General features: G+C 41.4%; 1 protein-coding gene and 1 long non-coding RNA gene across 9 annotated transcripts in view; one reads left to right on the forward strand and one right to left on the reverse strand.

The window, feature by feature from the left end:
* The window catches only part of LOC103375450 (nuclear GTPase SLIP-GC-like), a 36694-nt gene that overhangs the window by 4173 nt on the left and 23145 nt on the right, over positions 1–9376 (forward strand). Inside the window, exons 2-18 of one of the 8 annotated variants that reach the window (XM_008305741.1) lie at positions 55–127; positions 274–355; positions 723–835; positions 968–1012; positions 1118–1150; positions 1372–1396; positions 1504–1593; positions 1895–1988; positions 3471–3687; positions 3776–4024; positions 4673–4879; positions 5002–5177; positions 5312–5405; positions 5481–5568; positions 5750–5871; positions 8856–9029; positions 9116–9273. In XM_008305741.1, the coding sequence (XP_008303963.1) occupies positions 289–355; positions 723–835; positions 968–1012; positions 1118–1150; positions 1372–1396; positions 1504–1593; positions 1895–1988; positions 3471–3687; positions 3776–4024; positions 4673–4879; positions 5002–5177; positions 5312–5405; positions 5481–5568; positions 5750–5871; positions 8856–9029; positions 9116–9273 (1952 nt within the window). In that variant the 5' untranslated portion in view covers positions 55–127; positions 274–288. The remainder of the gene's footprint in view (positions 1–54; positions 128–273; positions 356–722; positions 836–967; positions 1013–1117; positions 1151–1371; positions 1397–1503; positions 1594–1894; positions 1989–3470; positions 3688–3775; positions 4025–4672; positions 4880–5001; positions 5178–5311; positions 5406–5480; positions 5569–5749; positions 5872–8855; positions 9030–9115; positions 9274–9376) is intronic. The other 7 variants (XM_008305750.1, XM_008305748.1, XM_008305742.1 and 4 more) reach the window with 7 other exon arrangements.
* LOC103375451 (uncharacterized) overlaps positions 1135–9376 on the reverse strand; it is a 13172-nt gene continuing 4930 nt past the window's right edge. The window contains exons 4-6 of the long non-coding RNA XR_521211.1: positions 8522–8530; positions 6505–6507; positions 1135–1145 (exon numbers count right to left, since the gene is read on the reverse strand). This is a non-coding gene — a long non-coding RNA (uncharacterized LOC103375451). The remainder of the gene's footprint in view (positions 1146–6504; positions 6508–8521; positions 8531–9376) is intronic.

Raw genomic sequence — 9376 nt, forward strand, 5'->3', positions numbered from 1 at the left:
TTTGAACTGTGTCTGTTGCTGCTGTGTTCTGACGTCTTTGTCTGCCTGCTGCAGGTCTGTGTCTCTCTACTGACGTCGCCCTCCTGAACTCCTCACCTGCTCTGGTCTGCATTACCTTCAACATCAGGTGAACCGTTTAACTTTTAATCACAGCTCAGTACTGATTCATCTTCCTCTACAAGCTCCATGTAAATGCATTTAAGGCTTAATTAATCATTACACTCTGAAATGTTGAGCAGTAATGATCGATCAACATCATAATCTATCTTTCAGTTCCTGGTCTTGGTCATGGATGACTTTGTTCGTAACAAACTGACTGAATGGGATCTTAGTGACTTCATTGATAGATTTGAAGGTAAAGTTTTACTGTATATTCTTGCTGGCTGCAGATGTTTTATAATACTGATGTGATATAATGAAAGATAACATCTACTCATACAGACATTAAAATGCTGCAGCATTATTCTGCTGGTTGTATAGTTCTCATCTGGGAGTGAACAAAATGCTGATGATGAATCATTTGTACATGATCACACTGAACAAGCAGAGACGTCTTGGAGGCTGTTAAATGAAGCTACAGTACAAGAGAATTCAGATGCATTCAGCTCATACAACCACTGAATCATTACCAGCTGTGTCCACACATGTTCTGCAGCAATTCCAAAAAAATATATATTATTCATGAATGACAAAGATATAACTAAATATTTTTAAAAATCCAGATGAAGGCATTGACAAGGAAAGTCTGTATTATCTTGATGATCAAGAAATTAAAAACTTGATCACAAAAACGGGACCAAGAGTCAAATTCAAGGAAAAACTCCAGAGGTTAAAGGTAATGTGCTTTGTTATTTTTTTTATTTCTGCATTTACATTTGATGTCATAAACTTCTTATACATTTATGATGGTGTCTACGAACAAAAAGATTACCTCGTCGACAATAATCATTCACCGCTTTGTCGCTAGGAAGAACAAAGCTCAAATCAGGAAGCAGCTGATGTTCCTGTTCCAGTAAGTTCATCACAGTTTCATACTGATCACATATGATCTATTATACACATATTTTCATTATCTGCTCAAACGTTTGCATGACTTTGCATTAAATGGTATCTGCAGAGTCAACATGAGCAACAAGCTGATTCAGCTCAGGTAAGGAAGACTCTGAATCTTCCAGGCGTGATGAGTGAACATGCTTTCATTCTGCATGAATGTGCATTTGAGACACTAACCTGGATCCCTGTTGACTGACCAGTGAGGGTGTTGAATATAACCACTTGTTAATCATCTCTGGACTCAGTGTGAATAGCTAGGATATCTTGCGTTGTTTCTTGGTTAAATTCTGTTTAACAAATAGTTATGTTCATCTGCAGGTTTTGCCATCCACAAGTGCTACAGGTGAGATACACAGCAACTTATTGATTATAAAATACTCTAAAAAACTGTACTGAAATATGTCAGTATTGTAGAACAGGGACACAAAGCTAACTTTTTTGTCCAACAAGGAAAGAGAAAGTTGGATTTTCAAGGAGAATCCAGCAAATGGCAGCAACCAAAGAAACGACAGCGTGACACTATATCACAGTCATACACAGGTAATTACATTTCTGTCTGAACAACCCACAGACGACTTCTGAGTTAGACTTCTCTGCAATGCATATGCTTTCTCACTTTAATAAGATCACATCCAAACAGTCGACAGCATGCATATAAGTAGATATTAAATTCATTTATAAGTGGCTGAAGTATGGTACACTCTGAGGCATCCTACATTTACTTTGTAGAGAAGATTCCTCTCATGTCTCTTTCTTTTTTGAAGGTACGCCACACTGTGCAGTGATTAGAAACACTGGTTCATGCTTCCTGCTAAATACTTCCTTATTTATACACCAACAGAATCAATCATACTGTCTGATGTGAAGAACATAATGGGATGTGTCCTTGCAAGACTACACAGCCAAGACAACACAAAGCTCAATGCGTTCCTGAAGTGAGTATTAAGATTTCCCTGGTCTACACCTGACCTTGTACCAGATCTACAGAGACACCACAAAGAGTTTGTCTTTAGTTTATTTACAACAGTTCACCAAAGTTAGCATTAGCTTTGATTTGTTTGCACTGAGATTAAAGTCTCTTGTGCGAGAGAGTCCTGACAACAAACATTACACAAGATCAAAATGATGAAAAGTATTTGCTCCAGAACCCGTCATACACTGTTACTTGAATTAGATTTTCCTGAAGATCGTGGAGGTGATCCTCCTTCTTCATTGTTCAAACTACTTTGTGTAAAACTCCAGGTCCACTGGTAGCAGAACAGAACAAGAGCATGATGCTGTCACCTCCATGCCTGATGGTAGGTTTGGTGTTCTTGGGGTTAAAGGCCTCACCTTCTCTCCTCCAGACATGGTTCTGCTCAATGTTGGTTCCATCTGACCAGAACTTTCCTCCAGAAGGCCTTTTCTTTGTCCATGTGACCAGCAGCAGACTTCAGTGGAGCTTTAAGGTTCTGCTTCCAGAGGAAGAACTTCCTTCTCCATCAGCCTCTCAGCTCATGTTGATGTCAGACCCTGTGGACACTGACAGCTGTGTTCCAGCAGCTTCTGGTCCATCCAGAGCTGCTTTCTGCTGATTCCTGGTTGACTAATTTGTGTTTTCTCCCAGATCATGGCAGATCACACCTGTACCATGAACTTTATACTTATAAACATTTGATTTTGGGATCTGTACCTGCTTCAATCAATGATTTGCGTTTTTGCTGAACCCCTCAGACTTTCCCACTCTAGTGTTTCCAATGAGTGTATTAAATGGGCCCTATGTGAAATGACTCAGAGGAGTCACCAGCTGTAGTCAGTCGTAATCACTCATAAAAACTTCAGACGTCATGCCACTAAGAAGATAGGAATAATACAGCTTTGTACATCACTCAAAACTGATAATTCAAGTTGCTGTTTTCCACCCAGTAGCTACAGTCTTTTAGAAAAAGAACCAAAAATGCATGAACTGGTTTCAGTGAATCCATTAAAGAAAACTCTGAATTATAGAAGTCATGGAAACTCAAGACCACCGTGGTATGCACAGACACACTTGATGTACACTAATTCCCAAAGAAAACATCTGGCTCTCTAGTTGCTAAATGCCCTCATTTTGAATGCTTGCTCCATCTAAAGGAGATTCAGAGTACGAAGAGTGACCCAGAAATATGTGACCCAGAAAAACCAAAGCAATGGCATAAAACTAATGGAAAATGCAAAATCTGGTAATTATTCAGTGTGTATTTGTCTCCATGTGTATCTTCTTTCACATCCATGGAGTCTCTGAAGGCACTGTTTGTTATAAAACATTAAATATCACCACTTCTAAAGGAGGCTTCAGCAGGCAGGTCACAGGCAGATGTCTGCTTGATTTTGACACAGATTTTAAGTGTTTGTATATTTCGCCAATGACTCAATTAACTCATTGAAACTCTTAACAGGAATAAAATCTGTGATTTGGAGCAAGACAAGAGGGAACTGATCGGTGTCTTTGGTAAAACTGGGGCTGGAAAGAGCTCTCTGATAAACGCCATCATTGGACAGAAGGATCTGCTGCCCTCTGGAAGTGTCAGTGCATGTACCTCAGTCATGATTCAAGTGGAGGCAAACATGCGCAACTCAAAGTATGAAGCAGACATTGAGTTCATCACAACCGAGGTAAACCGAGCTGTGAATATCAGACAGTTCCTGGTTATGCTGCATGCCATTTAGTGAAGCAAATATGTAATTGTTCTTTGCTTTTTAGGAGTGGAAAGATGAGTTGTGGTCAATGTATCAGTTTCTTGGAGATAAAGCACATCCGGACGAAGATGATGGCGATGATGATGACAATGATGATGATGATGATGATGATTATCGTGACATTGCTGAAAAGCTGTCAGCGCTGTATGATGAATGGAAAAACAAATCCCCTGAAATCCTCGTGGACAACAAATACTTCAGAGAAATTCCAGAGTTCCTCCAGTCCAGGAAGAAGACTCTGACGTGTGAATCGGTAAGAAGTGAAAGATGTATTACTTCATAGAAAGACGTGTTGTCAGTCTGATGGAGTGAAATGTTATAAATTTGTAGTTACTGAGGTTTGTAGTTTAAGCTGTCCAGTTTGAAAGCAACTCTGGAACTGTTGGTGGAAGCCTGTATGTGTCTACACTCAGAAAGATATGGTACGAACTGGAAGTCGTGCCACAACATTAGAGCAAAACAGCACTTCAGCAGTGTACGCCGAGGCACACGCCAAGCGTTTTGGAGTAATGTGCTGAAGGCAGATGAAGTAAAGATAAAGTCCGTCGGCCACACTAAAAAAAGCCCGTCAAAGCCCTGATTTGAATGTACGCCATTTGTTGTGTGGCAGTACATGCAAATCCAGCCAACGCCTTGCAACAGATGCTATTTTTGTGGAAGACCATTTTCAAAACGCTGATGCCAGTGTGGTGGACAAGAATGCATAATGTCTGAAAGAGGACATTTCTGCTAAAGGGACCAAGATTAGCTTGTGAGGCCAAGATTGTTCTTACCTTTTCCACAGAATAATAGATCTGATGATATTTTTGTTGAATAAATGGAAAGGTTAATGATTAACCTTCATTTTAAGCGAATAATGAAATTGCCCTGTATTACCTAACCTTTTATCATTTATTTGCAGGCCAAAGAGCTATCTGCAAAATTAGTCAAATACACAAGAAGTGAGTTCAGTGACAGACAAGGTAAAGAAGTACCGAGGTGTTATTGGCCACTGGTGAAGTGTGTGACTGTCAAGGTGCCAAATAATGATCTTCTCCAACACGTCACACTGGTGGACCTTCCTGGAAACGGTGACCGCAACAAGAGCAGAGATAAAATGTGGAAAGGGGTAATTTACTCACATCCACTGCTGCTAATTAAACATTACTGTCTTATATGGAAACTCTACTGGCATCTTTTTACTGATGGTGAGACTGATGGTCATGACTAACATGCTATTGTGACCCTCAGATTGTTGGAGACTGTTCTACTGTGTGGATCGTGACTGAAATCAATCGAGCAGCAGCAGAGAAAGAACCCTGGGAGATCTTGAAAAGTGCCAGTAGTCTCATGGGAAACGGTGGCAAGTGTCAGCAAATCCACTTCATCTGCACCAAGTCTGATCTCATTGAAGATCCAGATGATCAGTAAGTGAATTAGGATAGCAAAAGTGCATAGTTAAATAAAACATACAGATTAGACCCTGATGCATGTGGTGGCCAAGAGTTCAAAGATAAATGGATCTATATAATACTGTCATATCACATATCCTTTCTTATAGTTCAACAGCTGATATTCATGCTCGCATATTTCAAAGAAACATGGAAGTCAAGGAGGTAGTGAGGAAAGAATTCCACAAACTAAACAAGGTTAAGGTGAGTTTTATAGTCTGACACAAAATCTAAGATTGTTTACAAGTGCAAGCATCCCTTTAATCCTGTTTTCTTTAGAAACACTTCCAAGATGACTGCCTCGAGGTGTTCACAGTGAGCTCCAAAGAGTTCCTGAAAGGAAAACGTCTGAATCCAGAGGACACTGGTAGGTGAAGTCTCCATATGTGAACACTTTGTAGGTAACAGAAAACATGTAGCTCAAATACATGTTTTGTTTTCGTATACTTTTACCACTTTAATTTAAACAAGACTAACGAAATGGACTTTTTAAATTTTGATGCATGTAATGTAAGAGTGTACCAAGCAAACGGCTTTTTTTCTGACAGAAATACCAAAACTTCAGGATTTTTTGCAAGATCTCAATGACTGTCACTCAGAGACGTTAAACTATGTGTCTGGAGCTTTTGGGATTCTCTCTTTGATGCATGGTGCCAGCCGTAGAGAAGTGGTAAGATTAAGTAATGAAAACCTTTTTCATTGGCTTTGGTTGTTAAAACTGTTCTTAATATGAACGGAAAAGAATATTATTATTTGTAACTAAAGAAATAGGTTCCAGTGCACATAAGTCAGTTTAAGTAAAAACTTGGCAAACTTGGGTGTGGCAAGTCTAGCGTAGGCCCTTAGGCAACATCCTTAATACTGAAAATCTTCCCTCAGATATTAGTGGTACAATAATTATAAGAGCCATACTGGCTCTGGCGTTGCAAGGGTTAACAAGGTCTGCATCAGATGTTGGAGAATCAGGGCAGCCTGATGAGTAGTGGGCTACTGGAACAAGACATTCATGGACTAGGGCAGAGAATATGGAACTGTTGGAATGTTACTATACAAGCAATCCCAGTGATAGGGGATGTATGCAGAGAGTGTGGGACCTACGCATACTTTGAAGCCCAACATCTAAGCTAGCAACTTCAAGGCTCATTGTTCCAGTATCGATAAACATAAACTGCTGTCACAACTCGAGATGGATGAGGTATAACAAAGATGCTGTGGCAAGGGGGGAATCAGGACGACAGGTAAGGGGGCAGATACCATCATCATCCCTCCACTCTGAGACTGGGTTCCAAGCCTCAATAACCACAAGCTTATATAACCTTAACACAAAGGTCAGTTGACCTGAGACTAACGATCATAACAATGCTAAATACCTGTAGTTACCGTTCACCCCGGCTAAGAAAAAGGACAGATGAACAATCTGCAAGAAGATGTGAATCTTTACGGTCTGTACTCCATCACTGAGACTGATAGGTTGGCATACGTAACAGCAACAGCAATCACAGAGATGTTTGGCTAAGAACACCATATGCCATAAGAAGCAGCATCCCCTATGGAGAAGGAGGCCAAGATAAAAACACAAGGAGGGAAGTTAGCCAGCTTTCAGAACTACAGTAAGATATGATTAAGAAAGAACTAACCAGGAAACACAGCTGTCACAGATCAGACTCAGAGAGTGTTGAGACTGTCAAGCTGGACAGCTCTAGGCCCTAACATGATCCACACCTACTGGCTGACGAAGCTAACTGCACTCCAAGGATGACTGGCTGCACGAATGAACCAGCTGCTAATGGATGGGACCCACCCAGAATGATTAACACAAGGCTGGATGGTCCTGTTAATGAAGGATCCCCAGAATGGATCAACCCCGTCCAATTCCATGCCAATAACCTGCCTCTGAACAACATGGGAGCTACTGTCAGGCATCTTTGCAGCTAAGATGTGTAGGTAAATGTTTCAATACATTAGCAGGGCCCAGACAGGAGTTGGTAACACCAGGGGAGCTAAGTACAGCTACTGATCAACAGAGCAGTCACTCCAGACTGTAAGACCAGAAAAACTCATCTGTGCACTACAAGAAAGACGACGACTCAGTGCCACACGGATACTGGAGTGTTTGGATCTGTACAACATCAACAGGACACTAGGAGCCTTCATCGAGAACTCAATGGGACTGTGGAAAACAACAGTAGAGGCCAATCAAGGCCAATTGCACAAATTAGCATCAAGTGCAGAATATACCAAGGAGGTGCTCTGCCCCCCTGCTGTTCTGCATAGGCCTGTCAGCCACCTCCTCTGCATGGAAGAAATCAAGCTGTATGCCCAACATGAGCAAGACATTGTCCCACTGATCCATATCACCAGGATCTACAGAAACAAAGTTGAGATGCCATTTGGACTGGACAAGTGCGGTCGCATGATATCTAGGTGGGACAGGATGATCACCATTGAAGGGGCTGAACTTCCAGAAGGCAACAACAGACATTCAACGACAAATGCCTTTGAGTCCCTCAGGCAAATGTAAACCATGAAATGACTGCAAGGAAGTCAGCCACAGCCAATGCCTGCATAGAGTGAGGAAAAGTTGGCTGAATGGACAGAACAAGACATGAGCCATGAACACCTACACCCTGCCGGTGATCACATACCCCACTGGTATAGACCTGACCAAAGGAAGCGATAGAGGCCAGTGACGTCAAGACAAGGAAGCATCTCACAATGCATGGAGGGTTTCACCCCAAGTCCAACACCCAGAGACTGTACACTGACGACCTCCTACACGACTACCTCAGGCAGCAGAAACCTGATAAGGAGGAGGAGGAAGAGGAGGAAGGAACATCATGGAAGGAGAAGTCTCTGCATGGCCTGTCTCACCAATAGACAGAAGAAGTGACTGATATCAAGAAAACAGCACAGAGGCACTAATCATGGCAGCACAAGAACAGACACTGAGCATAAGATCCATAGAGGCCGGAGTCTACCATACGAGACAGGACTTCAGCTGTAGGCTGTGCAAAGATGCACCTGAGACAGTACAGCACGCCAGTAGCCATAAGATGCAGGCAGCACAGCATACCTGGAGCCATAATCAAACAGCCGCCATAGTATACAGAAACATCTGCACCGGGTATGGGCTGGAAGTCCCAGGACCAAAATGGACAGCACCTCCAAAGGTGGTAGAGAACAATCGAGCCATGATCCTGTGGGACTTGGCAATCCAGACTGATAAACTGGTGATGGCCAATCAACCAGAAATTGGTAGTAGTGATAGATGTAGTAATCCCAAGTGATGCCAGAAGAAGGAACATGAGAACTTTGAACGCTACAAAGAACTGAAAGACAAGCTAGAAAAGATATGAAAGTGAAGACAACAGTGGTCCCACTGGTGATCTGAGCGACTTCAGCACATCCCAAGAACAATATGCAAGATATCTATCCAGAAGAGCACAGTACAGTGAAATTACAAAATTTTAAATGTCTGAAAATATATCACACTCTCAGTGTGGGGTCCCAAAGAACAAGTAAATCTGAACAAAATCTGAAACAGTGGAGTTCATCACTATCTAGAGTGACATTGACAGACCCAGTTCAAATCTGGTAGTCAGGTTGTATTTATAGTTTGCTTTAAATAAATGCAATGTTTGTTTTTAATTTCAGGCTGGCAAAAAACCAGAAGTGTGCACAGACCTTGAAAAAAACATGAGGCGTGAACTCATCAGAGTCAGAAAACCCATGGCAGAGGCTTACGACATGTTTGAAAAGTGCCTCAAAGAGGGGGTTCAAACATCCAGAACTTCATGTGACAAAACCTTGAAGTCCATGTTACAGCCTGTACATATTTGAATCATAATTACATCAAAACCACTTGTGTTGCACTTCATATGAACATGTTGAAAGTTGTGTGTTTTCTATTTCAGAGAGGGAAAAAAGGTGGCGCGTTTCACAAGACACTGAAATCTATTGTGGAGAACGGTGGCGTCTACAAACCAAAGAAAGGGAAACAAATAAACTTCAACATGAAGTTAGCATCATATCTGATGAACAGCATTGATGAGGAATTCAGGAATACCTTCCCGTAAGAAGAGACTGAACCAGAACATTAATGTTGACCCATTTTATAACAATGAAGAATTCAGTGAATGAACTCTGTGCTGTACAGTTATACAATATCTGAAACA

The sequence above is a fragment of the Stegastes partitus genome, unplaced genomic scaffold (genome assembly GCF_000690725.1).
Source record: "Stegastes partitus isolate 25-593 unplaced genomic scaffold, Stegastes_partitus-1.0.2 Scaffold2600, whole genome shotgun sequence".
Classification (NCBI taxonomy): Eukaryota; Metazoa; Chordata; class Actinopteri; family Pomacentridae; genus Stegastes; species Stegastes partitus.